This window comes from Mustela lutreola, chromosome 17 (genome assembly GCF_030435805.1).
Source record: "Mustela lutreola isolate mMusLut2 chromosome 17, mMusLut2.pri, whole genome shotgun sequence".
Taxonomy (NCBI): domain Eukaryota; kingdom Metazoa; phylum Chordata; class Mammalia; order Carnivora; family Mustelidae; genus Mustela; species Mustela lutreola.
The window spans coordinates 42,646,467-42,665,089 of record NC_081306.1 but is presented as its reverse complement, the minus strand read 5'-3'; the positions used below and the strand labels follow the sequence as shown (position 1 = coordinate 42,665,089).

Here is an 18,623-nt window from a genome sequence, read left to right as displayed (position 1 = left end):
GGTTGACAGAGTGTCGACGAAAGCAGTTTGTTTAGATGGGAGAGGGGGTCCAGGGATGGGAAGCTGTGGAGCACACCTGAATGTGGGTGTGGCCAGATGGGGCGGAGCAGAAACTGAGCCCGGGGCATGCACTCAGCTCTGGGGGTTTCAGGCTGGCAGGAGAGTCTCCGTCCCTCTGCCCAGACTCCCTAAGTCAAGTATTTTTGTTCCATTCATAGCTTGGGTCCTCATCCTTCCAATGACACAGTGGGTCTCAGAGCTCCGGGACAAATGGAGACAAAGCCATTCCTGCCAAGTGCTGATGGACTGTGGAGCTCAAGTGTCTGCCTTGCTCCTTGGCTAGGAGCCAGGACCCAGGTCTGGAGCCTGTGGGAGGCAAAATAATGCCCTCCCCCACTCTCCTCCCCCAAGATGTCCCTGTCCTAATCCCTGGAGCTCCCGAATGGGTTACTTTACAAGGCTAAAGAGATTTTGCAGGCGGGATTAAGTTAAAGACTTTGAGATGGGGGAGTATCCTGGATGATCCAGGGACTCCCGTAGTCACAATGGGCTTCAGAGGATGGAAGAGGGAGTCAGGAGCGTCAGGAAAGGAGATGAGATGATGGAAGCAGAGGTCGGAGTGATGCACTTACTTGCTGGCTGCAGGGAGGTCACGAGCGATGTGGACAGCCTGGAAAGTTGAGGAAATAGATTCTCCAGAAAGAACACCAACCTGCCCATACCCTGAGCTTAGCGCAAGGAGACCCACTTCAAACTGGTGACCTAAGAAACTGTAAGATGGGGTGCCTGGGTAGCTGTTGGCTGAGCATCCGACTCTTGGGTTTCAGCTCAGGTCATGGTCTCAGGGTCCTGCAACTGAGCCCCGAGTGGGTCTCCACAGTGGGTGAGGAGTCTGCTTCTCCCTCCCCCTCTGCTCTTCTCCCCGCTCACTCTCTCAAATAAATAAAACCTTAGGGGGGGGGGAAGCTTTATAGGATAATAAATTTGTGTTTCCCAGCCATGCAAAAGCAGAGAGCCTGCAGGCCAGACATGGAAGACAGAAGCTTGACCACGACAGTTGCTTGTTACTCACTCTGAGCCTGAGAGGGGCTCTGGCAAGATCCCCCACTTCTCTCTGCCCCTGGAGCTCTGGGTGAGCTGCCCCAGGAGCAGCCCCTGGGAATGCCCCAGTGCTGCTCTGCTCCCTTCTCCCTTCTTCTTCTTGAGTTTTGCTTCTAGTGACTCTGCCCATCTTGCAATGTGTCTTGGAGCAGACCCTTTCCTTCAGTGGAAAAATTTCTCTATATGCAAAAGGAAGGCCGAGATGGGCTCGAGATGGGCTCGGAGACCCTGTGGGGCCTCCCAGGCCTTGTATCATGACTCAGCATTTCCAAGATGTGGGGGCCTGCTGAGAGCTCTCCAGGATGCTTTTGATCTACCCTCTGTTCCCAAGCCAGTTTTCTCCAGAGTCCTAACCAGTCTTTCCTGCTGCTACAAATGATGCACTTTTGCCCACAAGTTAAAAGATGGGGGTTGGGGGGGACAATGCTTTATTGACTTGGCACCTATGAACAGGTGGCTACAGTCCCCCAGGGTTCTTTGCTACTGCAAAGTGGGGGCTCTGTGGTGGGGGCAGCATAAATCAGAGATGCTGGTTCCAGCTGCTCGGAGGGGCCACTGTCCCTGCTTTGGCCCCTCCAGTCCCCTTGTCCAGCCAAGCACCATCTGAGTCTGGGCCCTCTTGGAGAAGGCCAGGGCAATGACCGGGGTTCTTCTGCAGCCCTAGACAGTCAAAGTTAAGAGCTGTGGGCCTCTCTTGCCTTCCCTCTTCTTGGAGAATCCCAATATGGGTGGGGGTAAGGGAGATACCCCATTTACAGAGAGCCCCTGAGCCTCCTGGACCAGGCTCCAGGAAGATGCTCTAACAGGAGCCCCACCAAAGAAGAGAGTTAAGTCATTCCCTTCTCCCTGCTTTATGTTTTGGCTGTGCAGAAAGTGGGAGCTCTCACTGAACCGGGCCCATGGTAGCTGATGACAGGTGAGGTCACACAGAAAGTTGATGGGTAGAGTCCGGCTCTAGGCTCCTCCAGGCAGGACCACACTGTCTGAGTGTGTTCTCTCCCAGGCAAGAGGAGGGAAGGGTAGGGTGAACTGAAGTTGACACAGGAGGAGGGCTTCCTGGAGGAAGAGGGAGAAGCCACAGCAGGCTCCCAGAAGAGATGGTCTGCAGAACGGGCTGGGTCACAATGACCGGCACAGGACACTGGCATCCTCACTGTGGTCACAGTTGTGGGCATCCCAGCGTATGTGAGAACAGAGCAGAAGAGTACTCTCATCCCCTCGGCATTTGACATTGTCCAGCAGGATAGGGCCTCGGCCTGGGCCAAAGTGGGCCTCGCCGGGAGCTGCCAGGGCCTGGCCACAGCCCAGCTGGCGGCACAGGACAGTGGCGGCCCGCAGGTCCCAGGCGTCATCGCAAACAGTGCCCCACCGTTGCCCTAGGAAGAGTTCTACACGTCCCTCACATTGGTGGGCTCCGTTGACCAGACGCAGGTGCCCTGTGGAGACAAGGATCAGAGCTTGCAGGGGCTGGCCCATGCCAGGCCATGAAGGGGTAGACAGAAGAGGCAAATGGTGGTGGTCTGAGACACAGCATTGCTCTAGGGGCTGATGGATAACGGCAGACAAATCAGATTAAAATAGGACGGGCAGCAGTCCAGACTCAGTCTCTGGACTGGAAGAGCATGCCCCAGCCTTTGTGGGGTGCTGTGCACATCCCGAGTGCTCCATGTCTGTTCTTAGTCCTCTGTTCATAATCCCAGACCCTTAGCCCCAGCGCTACTCTCTGGAGACTGTGATTGTGTCCCCTGAAGGTCATCATCTCCACTCACTCACAGGTTTAAAAGTGAATCCTGTCATTTATCTCTTCAGGAAGGAGACACATTCCCTTATTTTGGTTCCTGTCCCTAGGAATCCTGAAGATTGCTCCCTTGAACCCCCCCTACCTTTTTGGACACCATATCCCTATTAATGAAAACAGACTAGCACAGAACAAAGATTCTCAAACCTGGTACAAATCTGTTGAGCTGTGTAACCTCAGGCTATGCTCTCCCTGGATTCTGGTCCTTCCTATCCTGATGCCTCTACTTCCATCTTTAGGGCTGTGAGCACCTACCGTCCCTTGGCCGAGGAGTGGGTACCCGGGTGGTCTCAGAACTATCCTGCTGGACTTGCAGTCCTAGCTCCTCTGGGCCTGGCTCGGCAAGGACAAAGAAAAATAAAGAGGTGGCTGTCACCTTAAGGAACACGTTCCTTGAGGCCAGGTTACCTCCAGGCCTCCCAAGGGAAGCCTGATTTAGGGGTAGAGAAAAGACCTGAAGGACAACTGCTTTCTGCCACTTGGATCAGAAATGGGGTTTGCTGGGTCGCCTGGGAGGCTCAGTCGGACTCTCGGTTTCCACTGGGGTCAGGATCTCAGGGTCGTGGTGGGTTTCCCCACTCTCTCTCCCCTCTGCCCGTTCCCCCCTGCTCCTGCTCTCTCTCTCTCTCAAATCAATAAATGAGGATTGTTTTTCTTTTACCCTGGGACCCAAAGCAGAAGCCTTTGAAGCTACCCCTTTGCGGCCAAAGCTATTAGGCCCAGGGCACCAAAGGAGGGTGAAGTTATCAATTTCCACCCCAATCAATGAACAGAAGCATTTAAAAACAGGTCAGACTCTACAAACACCCCTTTCCACTGATTCCTCCCGAAGGTCAGACGTTTGCTCCCAGAAGGCGGATGAACTCTCTCTGCTTACTAGGGCTTTGTGGGTCCTTGACTCAGCAGAGCCAAAGCACCGCGGCCTCTCCCTTAACACAGATTTCCAGACTTTGTCCGGGGCTTTCCGCCTCTCACCTCCGGCCCGCCCCTCCCTGCCGCAGAGCGCACGCCCTCACCAAGCCCCACCCCACTCCCACTGCAGAGGGCGCTCCCTTCCCGGCCCCGCCCGTGCCGCGCAGCCGCAGAGCGCGTCGATGGTCGGGCTCCGCCTCCCTCTGCGCAGTGCGCGCGTCCTCTCCGGTCCCGCTCACGCCGCCGTGCCGCAGAGAGCCCCCACGCCTGACCCCGCCCATCCTCTACAGCCCGCCTCCTCGCGCCTGCGCTGCAGTACGCGCCTGCGCGCGGCCCCGCCCGCGCCGAAGTACGTGCCTCTGCTCCGTCCCGCGGCGGCCTTACCTGAGCAGAGCGCCCCGGCGTCTTCGTGGTGGCCGCAGTTGTGCTGACCCCAGCCCAGGTGAAAGCAGTCGCTCAGGCGGGCCTCCGTTCCGGCGCAGCCCACGTTGTCCAGCAGCACCGGGCCGTGCCCGTAGCCGAAGTGGCCGAGGCCGGTGGCGCCCAACGCAGGCCCGCAGCCCGCCTCGCGGCAGGCCACGCGCGCATCCGCGAAGTCCCAGTCATCGTCGCACACGGTGCCCCAGCCCCCGGCGTACATCACCTCCACGCGGCCGCGGCACGGGCCTGGGCCGCCCACCAGCCGCAGCCGCCCGCCTGCAGGGCGCAGAGGCCCGCGGCCATAGGGGCTGGGCTGCGACCTCTGGCTTCCAGAGCCCCAGCCCCACCCTCGCCCTCCCTCCCCAGAACCCTGGCTCTGCCACTTACTTTTCTTCCCCGCGGCCCAGGTAGCGGTGGTGAACAGTGCCATCTCCCTGGAAGGCAGGGCACCAACTCCTGTAGCTGCAGAGACAGGGTATCTAGAGCACTTGAAGGGGACAAAGAGGCCTTCTGGCCTGCAGCCGGGCACAGGGACGCCTACGAGATCCCCCAGCTGTACCACACCTGCACCCCACACAGCTTCAATCCTAGTGTCGCCATGTCGGTCACCTGTGGTGCTTGGGAAGCTTAACTGGAATGAACCGAGTCCTATTTCCAGGCATTATCCTAATTTCGATCCTAATGATAGTTCCAGACCAAATTCCAAATATACAGGCAGCCTTCGTTCAACCTTCAGCTCAACCCTCTCAAGGCCACTCCATTGCCGACCTCAGCACCCACCCAAACGTTACCTCAGAGCTTCAAAGCATTCCCTTACTGTCTCCTCCCGCCTTGCTGAACTTTCCAGAGCTCTGGATTTCATCCTGGCTTCATCTGTTCCTCGTTCTCTCACCCACCTCTTCACCATCTGGCCAAAAGACCTGGTTGGCGCGCCAGGGCCCCCTTCCAGTAGATCCAGAACAGCCTTTTTAATTCCCAGCCCTGCCTACCTTGCCCCTACACCATTCCAGCCTGGAAGGCTGGGCTCCTTACCTTCTGGCTCCGTGTGCCAGGCCCAGTCCTCTCTTGTGGCCAAGGGTGGTAGTGCTGTAAGAGTCGGGGGGCCCAGCACTAGAGCAGGAGAGAAGGGAGCAGGGTCAGAGGCCAAGGTTCCTGGTCAGCCTTGGGCTGTCAGGGGAGAATGGGAGGGTGTCCCTGGAGAAGACAAAAGATTTTACTTCCAGTAAAAAGCCCACTGGTGCTCAACCCCCTCCCCCCACGGGGTCCAAGGAGGTCTGCCCTGCTTGACCATGTATGTAATTTACTTGGGGTGCACTGTTGTACATTCCACAGTTTATAAGGGGTTGCAAAACAAGGTTCACTCCCATTTAAAGACAAAATAGGACTAGAAAGAGCAAGGGTCATGCTGCAGACTGGGCAGCAAAGTTAGCTGTGGCTTTGCCCGGGTTCGGTATGGGAACATGGGTCAGGCTTTGCCTCAAGGGGCTGACGCTCTCCCATCTGTAAACCAGGAATGAGGGCCCCTGGTTTGCTATGAGACATGGACAAACAATTTGTATCTTGTAGACTAGAGTCCAGCTGTGAAGTGCCATTACTGGTCCTGTTCTTCTTTTTCTTTTTTTAAGATTTTATTTACTTATTTATTTGACAGAGAGAGATCACAAGTAGGCAGAGAGGCAGACAGAGAGAGAGGAGGAAGCAGGCTCCCCTATGAGCAGAGAGCCCGATGCGGGGCTCAATCCCAGGACCCTGGGATCATGACCTGAGCCGAAGGCAGAGGCTTAACACACTGAGCCACTCAGGCGCCCCTGGTCCTATTATTCTTTTATTTTTTATTTTTTAATTATTTATTTATTTGACAGACAGATCATAAGTAAGCAGAGAGGCAGGCAGAGAGAAAGGAGGAAGCAGGCTCCCCTATGAGCAGAGAGCCCGATGTGGGACTCGATCCCAGGACCCTGTGATCATGACCTGAGGCGAAGGCAGAGGCTTTAACCCACTGAGCCACCCAGGTGCCCCCGGTCCTATTATTCTTATTTGCTCAGAAAAACTATTAAAATGGGAGAAGGACCAGGTGGGTGAAAATACTATTATAAGAGCATCCAGAATCTGGATTCATCGCTGGATTACAGTGAGAGAATTCAGGAGTACCTCTGGTGCAATTCTAGAGTAATATTACTTTACTCTTTAGTATTCCATGAAGAGTACCTAGAAATTGCTAGAAAATTCCGAGGGCATTCTTGGGGTGCTGCTAGATAATATTGCTGGCACAATACTATGAAACCTAGCACAAAGACATACAGAGGCACTACTAGAGCAGTACTGAGACGGACATTAAAAGTAATTGCGGGGTCTTCCTGGAAAGCACCGGGGAGCATTGAGGAACCTCCACCCCAGCCTTCCCCCGGCCCGCCCTGTCCCCGCCCCCGAGCCCGCCCCCAGGCCGCCCCCCCCCCCCCCCCCCCGAGCCCGCACCTGCGCAGAGCGCGCCGGCGTCCTCGTGGTGGCCGCAGTTATGCACACCCCAACCCAGGCTTAGGCAGGCTGCCAGGCGGGGCTCCCCGCCTTCGCAGTGTACGTTGTCCAGCAGGATGTGTCCCGTGCCGTAGCCGAAGAAGGCGTTGGTGGTGGCGGCCAGGGCGGCCCCACAGCCCAGCTGGCGGCAGACCACGGCAGCATCCGGCAGCCCCCAGTCGTCGTCGCACACAGTGCCCCACAGGCCGCCGTGCAGGATCTCCACCCTGCCCTGGCACGGGCCCGTGCCCCCTACCAGGCGCACGCTGCCCTCACCTGGTGGGGGGGTGGGGACAGGGCGCAGCTCCCACAGGGCTCTGCCTCCCTTACCAACAGTGCACCTGACCCGACGCACCCACAGTGCCTCAGGCCCCGCACGTACCCACAGTGCATGGTGCCCCAGGACCTAAAACCAAGGAGGAGCTGTTCACCCAGTTACCCCAGGGCACTGCCTCCTCACAGTCCCAGATCAGGGGAGGTTTGTGGGATCAGGACAGACTGGCTTCGCGTGTGTGTCATTTTCTGCCTAAAAACCTACCTTCCTACCCCTGGTCCACGCGCTCCTAAGCAATCCTAACCCTATAGGCCTATAGGATATGCTGTTTCCTCACTTCCTACTTCAGTGAAAACCGCCTCACCTTTCCAGGTGCATTGCCAACAACTCTTCCTCTAGGAAGCCCTCCTTGATCCCCGATAGATGAGACCCACTTCCTCCTCTTGACTTCTTGCCTGTTTATCTGTCCATCCTTTAGGGCACTTTCGATTTTCTTGCTCTACATCATTACCCACATTTCTGTACATATCGGACTTTCCCATCGCATTAAGCTCAGTATTCTGCTCTTTCACTAAACTTGTGCTATTTTTACTCATCCCACGGGAATGGATTCCTCTCTCCCTCTTCAGCCTGTGAGCAGCCTGGGGGGCTGCGAGGGGCTGGATGGGGAGGGAATGACTCAGCTCACCCAGTGGTTCTCCCTCTCTTCCCACCGTCAAGGGTAGATATGGGAGACTCCCATTGGGGTTCTTAAGGCCCAGGTGATCCCCCGTGTTGCCCTTACCTTTCCCGTGCTGGGGAGTTGTAGAGGGCACCCGACTCGTGAACACTTTCCTTGTTGGGGGCTGCGTGGGCAAGAATTCTGGGAAGGAAGCAGGGTGGGAGGGGGGAGGACACATGCATCTTCATCCTCACACCCACGGTTGTCTGAGCAGCAGGACACGGACCCCTAAGGTACCTGCCATAGGGCCTCTGGCCACACAAAGGGTCAAAGCCAGGAACCCTGGGGTATGAGAGGAGAAGGGGCCCCCTGAGTCCAGAAAGCTGTGGCTTCAGATGACTTCTTAGAGCAACATCCCATGACTTGAGAACATACTGGAAATGCAAATTTCCAGGCCCCACCCCAGACCTACAGAATCAGGAAACCCACGCTCTGTGTTTTAATGAGCCCACCAGGTGATTTTCTTGGAAAACTAGAACCCTTACTCTCAAGGTCAACGCCTCTCAGAGATTTCTGCTGCAGCTTCACACCAAATGGACCTCGCTGCCAGTACTGACCCCACTTGTTTGATTTAAAAAATGGGGAGAGGCCTCTGCTGGAACCATCAAAGCCCTACGCAGACACAAGAACGCTGGTTCTCTTTCAGCCAAGAACACACCACGAAGCGGAACTGAGACACTGACAACCAGGACTAGCCAAGGCCCCCCCCTGGCGTGGCCTCCCGCGTGGGAGTCCCTTCATTCATCTAGCCTGCAGCTCTGCTGCCTGCCCTCGCTGGCCACAGGTCTCCGCTTACCATCGCATAGGACAGCCACGTCTTCGTAGTGGAAGCAATTGTGGACGCCCCAGCCTCGGCTGCGGCACTGGCTCAACGCGGCTTCCTGCCCGCCACACTCCACGTTGTCCAGCAGGATGGGGCCTCGGCCTTGGCCGAAGGCCAGGGGCCGCGGCACGGGCAGCGCCAGGCCGCAGCCCAGCTGTCGACACACCACGTTGGCATCCACCACATCCCAGTCATCGTCACAGACGCTGCCCCAGGAGCCGCCGTGCAAGACCTCCAGGCGCCCCCGGCAGCGGCTGGGGCCCCCCACCAGCCTCAGCTCTGTGGAGAGGGTTGAGCTGGCACCAGAGGGATCACAGGGCCTGAAGGGCAGGACGCCCACCTTGCTGTGAAGCCTGGAGGATCAGTCCCTTTGGGGCCTCATTTCTCCCTCTCGGTCCAATGGGGAGACCAGTGCAATCCATTTGGGGGCCTCTAGAGTTACCGTGGGCTGGTTAGTCATCACTCCCCGAGGATCTGTTTTAGCCTCTGAGTACGTGGGGGCAGGGCACGGAGGGGCAGAGACACCTACCTGGAAAGGGCAGTGGGGCAGGCTGGAGGGCACCGGCTGAAACAGAACGACGTGGAGCATTGGCCCCTCTACACCCTCCCTGGGCCTCTTGGCCCTGGGGACACAGCCTCCCCCCCCAACCCCCTACCGCCATCTTTACCACCCCCCCCCTTCACTTCCCCTGCCTTCTCCAAGCTTCTCCTGTCTCTCCCCGCAACTGCCCCAGTGGGCCCCCTTGCTTCGCCCATCTCCCATCACCCCAGAGAGATCTGCCTGAAACAGGGGTCTTTTTATCCCCCTCCACTGCAAGACTCCACATTTCCCGCAGGAGTCCCCGACCCTGAGCTTTCTCTGCAAAACCTTCTAGTACCTTCTGACCAGCTTCCCCTGACTTTTTTTTTAAATTATATTTTAAAATTAAATTTAATTGTTTAAATAAATTTTTAAAGTAATCTTGACCCAAAGTGGGGCTGGAACTCACAACCCCGAGATCAAGAGTCACACGCTGTACCTGCTGAGCCAACCAGGCCCCCAGCATCCCTCCACCTCCGGCTTCTTTATATCCCATCCGTCTTGTCTCTGGGTCTTTGACCCTGCAGTGTCCTCTGCTTGAACAGTTCGGCTCATTACAGCCCTGCAGCTCCTTCCAGATACAGCTCAGAACCCCCTCCTCCGGGAAGCCTTCCTGGAGCCCTCAGCTAGAAGTGCTGTCGGTTTCCTCCGAATCCCCGGTCACCAGCTACATGCCCCTTTCTGGGCCTTCTGCCTGGTGATGTGGCTGTGCCCGACTCATCTAGGTGTTTCCCAGCCTCACCCCTTTGACCCCGCCCCAAGCCACGGTCACGAGCTCTGCCTTAAGTGCTTTTGGGATTCATTAGGGTATCCCCCAAAACATTTACCTATACAAGACCTTCTGCTTGAGCCCTCCTATTTGTATACACCAAGCACTGTGCTCATTTTATGTGCCCAGCTCACTAAACCACTAAGACAACGTATGAGGTGGTGGATAGGGTTGTGCACACGGGGAAGGTCAGGTTTCATGAGTTTAGGCAACTCGCTCAAGGCCATACAGTGAACAGGGAATAGAGCTGGGATTCCAACCCAGACAGCCACACTCTTCTCCACCACACAATTCTGGGCACATGGCCTGAGAGGCGGGGAGGTAAACAGGGAAACTGGCCTGGCATGGGAAATGGGAAATCCCTAACAGCTCCTCGCTTGCATGCAGGGTATTATAGGTCCCAGACACATTCGTGTACGTTACTTCGTAGAATCCTTACAACAGTGCTCCGAGGTGTGCACTACTGTACCCATTTTACAGATGAAGAAACTGAGACTGAGTTTCTTCTTTTCTCAAGTTAGGATCATCCCTGCCTTTCGAATAGCCGCTGCTGAGCCCACTCCTGTCCCTCCTTCCCTATTTCCAATGTCCCCTACCTGCCCAGACTCTGTGTAGGCTGAGCCCTCACCTCCAGCACTGAGCCCTCCATTTCCCCAATGCAGACCCTTAACTCGACCCTGAACAAGTGTTAGTTGGAAAGAACTTCGGAAACTACCTCACTGACAAATCACGTCCCACCATAATTGTACAGCTGGGAAAACCTGAGAGCCGGAAAGGGGACAGGTCAGGAGTTAGGGGAGGGCACTCACCCAGGGGCAAGAGGAGGAAGAAGGACAGGGCTGGGGGGAGGGGTAACGGGGCGTTGCTCCTGTCTCCTGGCCTCCAACCCCTGCTCCTCTCTGTCCGCTGGGGATCAATTCGCATCTCTGCTTCCCGGAGCATCCAGCCAGGGCCCGGCCTTTCGGAGGGTACCATCAAGGGGTGGTGGAGAAGTCACAGCTGGAACATCTGGAATTCAAGATCCCCAGTCACTTCCAGCTGGAAGGGGCCCAGCGAGAGCTTTAGGGGGATGTGACATTTCTGCTTGCATCTGGCATTCTGAGTGGTGACAGGAGCAGGGGCCACGGCGGGGACCCCTAGAAAGGACAGGACGGAGCACAGGACTCTAGCGAGCAGGTAGGTCTGGTGTGAGAGCAAGTGGTAAGAGGCAAAGTTAGAGGGTTGCCTGGTCCGAGGCCAACGCGGGCCTGGAGGTCTTGCAGAGGGCTCAGCGCATCCCAAAGCCCGGTGTTGGTGCCACGGGTGGTAATCCACATACTTTTAGTGGCCGATGTTTACTCTTTTCTTTTCCTTTTCTTCTTTTCTTTCTTTCTTTCAACAGTGCTATTTATGCCCAAGGCTTCTGGTTTTCCATTTACTTGGAGCAATATAAAGTTTCTCTTTAGAGTTAATTTAAAGGGACGCTTGGCTCAGTTGGTTAAGAGCCTGCCTTCAGCTCAGGTCATGATCCCAGGGTCCTGGGTTCAAGCCCTGCCTTGGGCTCCCTGCTCAGCAGGGAGCCTGCTTCTCCCCCCACACTCCCCCCTGCATGTGCACTCTCTCTGTCTCTCTCTGACAAATAGATAAATAAATAAAATCTTTGAAATATATATATATATGTGTAAATAATAAAGTTAATTTAAGTAAGAAGAAATGAGTCAAATTAAGGGGGGTGGTGGTGCGGAAATCAAGGAAACATGGTTTTCCTTAACTCTCAAATATGCCAAAATGGGGAAGGGGTAGGAGACTAGATGCCACGTGGGATGTTCTATCCCTCTGGAGGAGGAAGCCCTTAAAGACGCTTGTTTAAGTTTTGGGTTAAGGGGGCACCTGGGTGGCTCAGCAGGTTAAAGCCTCTGCCTTTTGGCTCAGGTCATGATCTTAAGATCGTGGGATCGGGACGCCTGGGTGGCTCAGTGGGGGACGCCTGGGTGGCTCAGTGGGTTAAGCGGCTGCCTTCGGCTCAGGTCATGATCCCAGCATCCTGGGATCGAGTCCCACATCGGGCTCCTTGCTCCGCAGGGAGCCTGCTTCTCCCTCTGACTCTGCCTTCCACTCTGTCTGCCTGTGCTCGCTCTCACTCTCTCTCTCTTACAAATAAATAAATAAAATCTTAAAAAAAAAAAAAAAAAAAAAAAAAGATCGTGGGATCGAGCCCCGCATCAGGCTCTCTGCTCAGCAGGGAGCCTGCTTCCTCCCCTCTCTCTGCCTGCCTCTCTGCTTGCTTGTGATCTCTGTCAAATAAATAAATTTTTAAAAAAATCTTTAAAAAAAAAAAGTTTTGGATTGCGGAGGGGCTCCTGGCTGGCTCAGTTGGAAGAGCATGTGACTTGTGATCTCAGGGTCATGAGTTTGAGCCCCATGTTGGGTGTAGCGATGACTTAAAAATAAGTAAATAAATTTGTGGGGGGGCGTCTGGGCAGTTCAGTCGGTTAAGCCTCTGACTGTTGATTTTTTTTTTTTTTAAGATTTTATTTATTTATTTGACAGAGAGAGATCACAAATAGGCAGTAGGCAGAGAGGCAGGCAGAGAGAGAGGGGGAAGCAGGCTTCCTGCTGAGCAGAGAGCCCGATGCAGGGCTCGAATCCCAGGACCCTGGGATCATGACCTGAGCTGAAGGCAGAGGCTCAACCCACTGAGCCACCCAGGCGCCCCTGACTGTTGATTTCGGCTCAGGTCCTGGTCTCAGGGTCATGGGATCGAGTCCCACGTCAGGCTCTGTGCTCAGCGCAGTCTCCTCATCCCTCTCCCCATCCCCTCTCAAGACAATGAGTGGACAAAACCTCAAATAAATAAATAAACTTTGGATCGAGGTATACAAGTCTCAACGTGCATAAATTGGACGTGTAGTGCTCAGCGAACATTTGCCCCACGTAAGCAGCGTCCCGGCGAGACCCCATGACCCCCTTCCTGGCAGACCTTCCGCGGGAGTCTGATACAGTGCCTGGGCAGCCGTGGGATGGCTTGGGCGGAGGAGATGGGAGTCTGGTTTAGCGGACGGGTCTGGGATGTACCGAGAGGGAGATACCTCCCAGCAGGAGAGCGCCCCCCGTCTCCCCCTGGCTTGGCCTCCGTCCTGGCGTACAAACAGTCTGGTTGGGGAAGGACTGAAAACCTATCTGCATGTGGGCATGGGGTTTTCAACGCTCCATTCATGGGGCCCAGGACAGCCCCCAGTGGAATAATCAGCTTTTGTCCTCCCTCTGCCTGACCTGGGAACAGCTGGGAGATGGGGACTGGAGGACTGGAGGGGGGGGCAGCCATGGGCCAATCTTTGCTGAGGGGCTCCATGGTGATCGGGGCCTGGCCCTGCCTCACCTCCGGGACCCCGGGTGGAAGTGAGGCTTACCTGTTCCCTGCCCTCCGTGAACTGTGACTCTCTGAAGCTCTCACACTCCCTCCTCTCCCTTTATTAGTGCACCTTTTACCTTTATAGCTTCGGGGCAGGGCGGTGGGGGGAGGCAGGCAGCATAACTCGGGATGTGCACCTCTACTAGCTGCATGCCCTCACTGTCCTCATCTGTGAAATGGGCTTAGGAATACACTTTGCTCCAACCATTGTTGCTGGGTTAAAGGAGCTGAAGTTTATAAAAGGTTTAGCCCAGTGCCCGGTCCGCCCTATGCTTGGTACCTGCTTTACTGTTACTACTCTCTGTGGACCTTCAAGGGCGGAGGCAAGATCTGATCCAACGGCAGCATCTGGCACAGGGTGGGTACTCGAGAAATGTTTGTTGAACGACTGAGTGCGGTTTAGGGCTGCAGAATCATAGAATGAAGCTGTCCGAAGGGGCCCGGGAGATCATCAAGAGTAATTCCACGTCTGACCAGTAGAAAACATGCCATTCTCTCTCTCTCTCACACACGCACACACACACACACACACACACACACACACACACACCAGCAAAAGTGAAGTATTCGTACCTGGGGGAATGTTCTAGGCTCTTTCTGTCCCCTCTTCCACAGTCTTTCCAAGGTCAAATTTCCAATCACTTTTTCTGCCCCCAGGAGTTTAGGAGGGGGAAGGATCCCCCAAAAGCAAATCAACACAGACCTTTCTTCTTTTCTTTCCAGAGCTGGAAGATGAGCAGAGGCAAAGTTCCCGTCCATGGAGCTGGCCGGTGGCCCCAGCCTGTCCCCACCCGACCTCGGGGGCAGAGGGAGGCAAAGGGAGAGTGGAGGTGACCCGCCCGGTCTGAAGCAGCCCCAGGGAAGGGGCACCCAGGCAGAGGAGGAGCTCCGGGGTGGGGGTGGGGGGACAGGCGTGGACTCTCAGGGCCAGGCAGCCCCTCCTTGTCCTTCCTCCTACCCCAGGGCTCGGGTTTCAGAAAGGCAGCTCAGCCAAGCATCCCTGAGCTCCTGCAACAGGCCTGATCCAGCCCTGACTCCGGCTGCCCCAGGGAGTCCCCTCCATCGAGCCCTGACCCACGTCCCGCGGTGGGGTTGGAAACATGACCACAGAGTGCGTGCAGTGGGCTCTCCAGGCAGGTAGGGCCTCTGATCCCGCTGCTCGTTTTGCCTTCCTGTCATTCCCCTTGACTTCTGGTGCCTTTTGAGCTTTGGGGCTTTTCTAGTTATCGGTGACGGGGGGCAGGCATGTAGCTTCTATAGCTTGAGGCTTCCGTAATGCTTTGCTGGAACTGTGCACCTTCCCTCCCCAACCACAAACTCTCAAAGCCAGAGCAGCCCCGCAGGGCACTTCCCCAACCTGGCTGTGCACCCACATCCACCCCCGGGGGAAGCGGGGGGCTCCTTAAAAATATATACAAATTCCCAGCCCCACCACTCTGCTGTGGACATTCACAGATAGGGTCCCCCAAAAGTGTACTTCTGAAATGCTCCTGGGGATCAAACACGTTTGGGAACCAGGGGTGTCGTCCAAACCCTTTATCCTGCAAGTGGGAAGAGAAGGCTTAGAGGGGAAAACGGAATCACAGCCCAGGCTCCTGGAAGGGCTTAATTTCCCGGCTCCGGGGCCTGATCCTGCTTCCCGTCTCTCAGAGAAAGAGAAAACTCTCTGCAGGGAGGTCTGCCGTCACCCTGCTCCCAAATCTATTCGCCCTCGTGTGTCTGCACCCAACTCTCCTTCCCTCCTGGCTCTTTCTTCCTCCCCTGGCCTGACCGAACGGCTCCCCCGCAGTCCAGACCCCGGTCCTTCTGCCTCGTCAAGGACCTCCCTCTCTCCATCTGTGTATCTTCTCCCCCGTATTCAGCTGCTCTTTCCCAACTGGATGCTTCACCCAGGGCTTCTGAGCATCCTCTGGTCTCTGTCATGAAAAGCAAGTGACAGGGGCTCTTAGGTGTCTCAGTGGGTTAAAGCCTCTGCCTTTGGCTCAGGTCATGGTCTCAGGGTCCTGGGATCGAGCCCTCCATTGGGCTCTCTGCTCAGCAGAGAGCCTGCTTCCCCTGCCCACCCCGCCTGCTGCTCTGCCTACTTGTGATCTCTGTCACATAAATAAATAAAATCTTTAAAAAAAAAAAAAAAAGAAAAGAAAAGAAAAGCAAGTGACATAAACCCTTTCAACCTGTGGTCAGTAGATCCTCATGGTAGAAATGGTCAGGCCCTAGTTTCTGTGTCTGTTCCTGGCTGGAGGATGTCCCAGGAGTGACACCTTGGCTCTGATGCTCTAGCCTTAGAAGGTGCTGGAACTAGAGGCTGCCCGATGCCTGAGCTCCTCACGGTTCATCAGCAAGTTCTTTCTAGCAGGGAGATCGGAGCAGGCGAGCATTGGCATGTGTGCTTCCAGGAGACATCGCGGGGCCCCTCTCCTGCAGCCGGGGCGCCGTCTCTCTCCTCCCCCTCACAGCCAGACTCCACGAAAGCGCAGCACACACACGCATGTCCACCCCCTTACCTCTCTCCAGGCCTGGCTTGCTCTGGTCTGCCTTCGGTCCCCACCACTCCGCTGAAGCAACTCTTCCAAAGGTCACCAGGGACCTCTGAACCCTGAGATCCCAGGGAGGATTTTCATTCCTTGTTTTAGTTAGAATAGGAGCTCTGGGGGTGTCTGCGTGGCTAAGTCAGTTCCGCGTCTGCCTTTGGTTCTGGTCATGGTCTCCGGGTTCTAGGATTGAGCCCCACGTCAGGCTCCCTGCTCAGTAGGGAGCTTGCTTCTCCCTCTCCCTCTGCTGTTCTCCCTGTGGTTTCCTCTCTCCCTCTCTGTCAAATAAATAAATAAGTCTTTAAAAAATGAAATTAAATAGATAAATCCATAAAAGTGGGGCACCTGGCTGGCTCAGTTAAAAGAACACGTGACTTTTTTTTTTTTTTTTTTAAAGTACTGTAGGGGCGCCTGGGTGGCTCAGTGGGATAAGCCTCTGCCTTCGGCTCGGGTCATGATCTCAGGGTCCTGGGATCGAGCCCCGCATCGGGCTCTCTGCTCAGCAGGGAGCCTGCTTCCCCCCTCTCTCTCTGCCTGCCTCTCTGCCCACTTGTGATCTCTCTGTTAAATAAATAAATAAAATCTTAAAAAAAAAAAAGTACTGTAGATTTTCAAAACATCCTATCACCTAGAGGTTGAACATATATTTCCAGGTACGTATGTATTTATTTATTTTGAACAGATTTTATTTATTTGACAGAGATCACAAGTAGATAGAGAAGCAGGCAGAAAGAGGAAGGGAAGCAGGTTCCCTGCTGAGCAGAGAGCCCGATGTCAGGCTTGATCCCAGGAACCTGGGATCATGACCTGAGCCGAAGGCAGAGGCTTTAACCCACTGAGCCCACCCAGTTGCCCCTATTTCCAGGGTTTTTTTTTTTTTTTTTTTTTTTGAGAGAGAGAGAGTGAGAGCGAGCACAGGCAGACAGAGTGGAAGGCAGAGTCAGAGGGAGAAGCAGGCTCCCTGCGGAGCAAGGAGCCCGATGTGGGACTCGATCCCAGGACGCTGGGATCATGACCTGAGCCGAAGGCAGCTGCTTAACCAACTGAGCCACCCAGGCGTCCCTATTTCCAGGTTTTTTAAAAATATTGTATTTATTTATTTGAGAGAGAGAGAGAGAGAGGAAAGGTAGAATCTCAAGCAGACTTGGCGGCTGAGCACAGAGCCCTAGACACGGGGCTTGATCTCACAGTGCTGATATCTGGACCAGAGCCAAAAACCAAGAGTAGGATGCTCAACTGACTGTGCCACCCAGGTGCCCCCAAATGATCATTTTCTAAACGATCCTTCCTCCTATGGTAGTGTTCTACTGTAAGGAAACTTCTTCCCTTTCATGGAAAAATATTTCCATTTTTGTGTTTTTATGCATTGTCAGAATGGATGCCCTTGGACTCTTACTTTATTCTTACTTCGATGTGGAGTCCTTGTTGTCCTCATTCATTTGATGCACAGTTGTCGCCAGCTTGGCCAGTGGGACCACCTCCCCACCCCCCATTCAATTTGGCTTGTGTCCTTTTGACACGTCCTCATCATTTTGTGATCATTTATTTTTTTGCCATAACAAGATACTCCAGATTGATCTTGTCCTTTCCCGGCCCTTGCTCTGGAATCCACCAGTCCTCCAAGGAGCCCTGGGTCCCCCAGGTACAAAGGATTAGCATTTAGAGACCAGTATCTGGGCTCTTAAGGAATTTCAAGGAAAACACTCTGGGGTGGTGGCTCCGCCTTTGGTGATTTTGGCCACCAGGAGGCAGCACTTCTCGGAAAAATGCAAAAGACCCAGAATCTGGGCTAGTTGGGGAGATTGGGGGCTGGACTGGCCAGTCTCCTCCATGGTCCTTTTTCTGGAAAGGGGGACACACAAATTTACTAGCACTTCAAGTGCATACACTCCTCCGCCCTCACCCCCTCCCCAATTTCTTCCTGTCTTGTTTTTTGTTTGTAAACTCTAAGCCCAAAGTGGAGCTTAAACCCACCACCTGAGATCAAGAATCACATGTCCCCCCAACCGACCCAGCCAGGTGTCCCCTGTCCTTTTATCCTGGATCCTTCTCGAAGGGGTTGGTTCCGGGGCATAGAGGGAGAGGGGATGGATCCCAAGGTTTCAATGAGGCCCTCATTTCTAGTCCCCAGCCCACCCCACCCTATTTCCAGCACAGTCCACAAACACAGTTGTGAGCTACAAGCATGGAGAGGCCCCTTCCCCAGAGGGCCACCACTCCTAAGACAGAGTGTCTCCAACTAGCTGTTCTTCGGGGCCACGGGCCACAGCTGGCTCCCTTTCTCTGACCCTGGTAGGTAGGTTAAAAAGAAAACCACAGGCCCCAAAAGGCATCACTTGTGTTAAGGACCCAGGTCAGTAAACCAAGATTTAATACCTAATCTATCTGCAGTTTCAACCCCTCAGAAATGTAACGTTTTTTTTAAAGTATTTATTTATTTTTAAGATTTATTTTAGAGACAGTGAGAGAGACTGCGGGGGGGGGGGGCAGAGGGAGAGAGAGACTCTCAAGCAGGCTCCCGCTGAGCCCGGAGCCTGATGTGGGGCTTAACCTCACTATGCTGAGATCGGGATCCAAGCTGAAACCGAGTCAGAGATTCAACAGATGGAACCATCCAGGCACCCCAAAAGATTTATTTATTTATTTTATAGAGAAAGCACATGGGAGGGAGGGGCCGAGGGAGAGAAGCAGACTCCCTGCGGAGCATAGAGCTGGACCTGGGTCTCAGTCCCATGACCCTGAGATCATGACCTCCTGAGTTGAAATCAAGAGTCAAGACACCTAACCTA

At 54.8% G+C, this 18,623-nt stretch overlaps 1 protein-coding gene across 2 annotated transcripts; it reads right to left on the bottom strand.

The window, feature by feature from the left end:
• Window positions 1-1,076: 1,076 nt before the first annotated feature.
• Window positions 1,077-16,106, bottom strand: SSC4D (scavenger receptor cysteine rich family member with 4 domains). 2 transcript variants are annotated; one of them, XM_059155184.1, is made up of 12 exons: window positions 15,808-16,106; window positions 13,877-14,028; window positions 10,722-10,920; window positions 9,093-9,128; window positions 8,537-8,842; window positions 7,804-7,881; window positions 6,707-7,021; window positions 5,264-5,341; window positions 4,619-4,693; window positions 4,196-4,507; window positions 3,155-3,232; window positions 1,078-2,537 (listed from the first exon to the last, which is right to left on the bottom strand). In XM_059155184.1, the coding sequence occupies exons 3-12, from the start codon at window positions 10,885-10,887 to the stop codon at window positions 2,221-2,223; spliced, it is 1,761 nt and encodes a 586-aa protein (XP_059011167.1). In that variant the 5' UTR covers window positions 10,888-10,920; window positions 13,877-14,028; window positions 15,808-16,106; the 3' UTR covers window positions 1,078-2,220. The 2 variants fall into 2 exon arrangements, with proteins under 2 accessions (XP_059011166.1, XP_059011167.1); XM_059155183.1 differs by having other exon boundaries at window positions 1,077-2,537; window positions 4,196-4,693.
• Between the last annotated feature and the right edge of the window lie 2,517 nt (window positions 16,107-18,623).

Bases quoted from the DNA above. Each gene is read 5' to 3' on its own strand.
- SSC4D (XM_059155183.1), bottom strand. From the start codon at position 10,887: ATGGTACCCTCCGAAAGGCCGGGCCCTGGCTGGATGCTCCGGGAAGCA. The intron at 9,129-10,721 runs GTGAGTGCCCTC...GTTCTGTTTCAG, and splicing joins CTTCCTCCTCTTGCCCCTGG to CCGGTGCCCTCCAGCCTGCC. The intron at 2,538-3,154 runs GTAGGTGCTCAC...TTGTCTCCACAG, and splicing joins CACTCCTCGGCCAAGGGACG to GGCACCTGCGTCTGGTCAAC.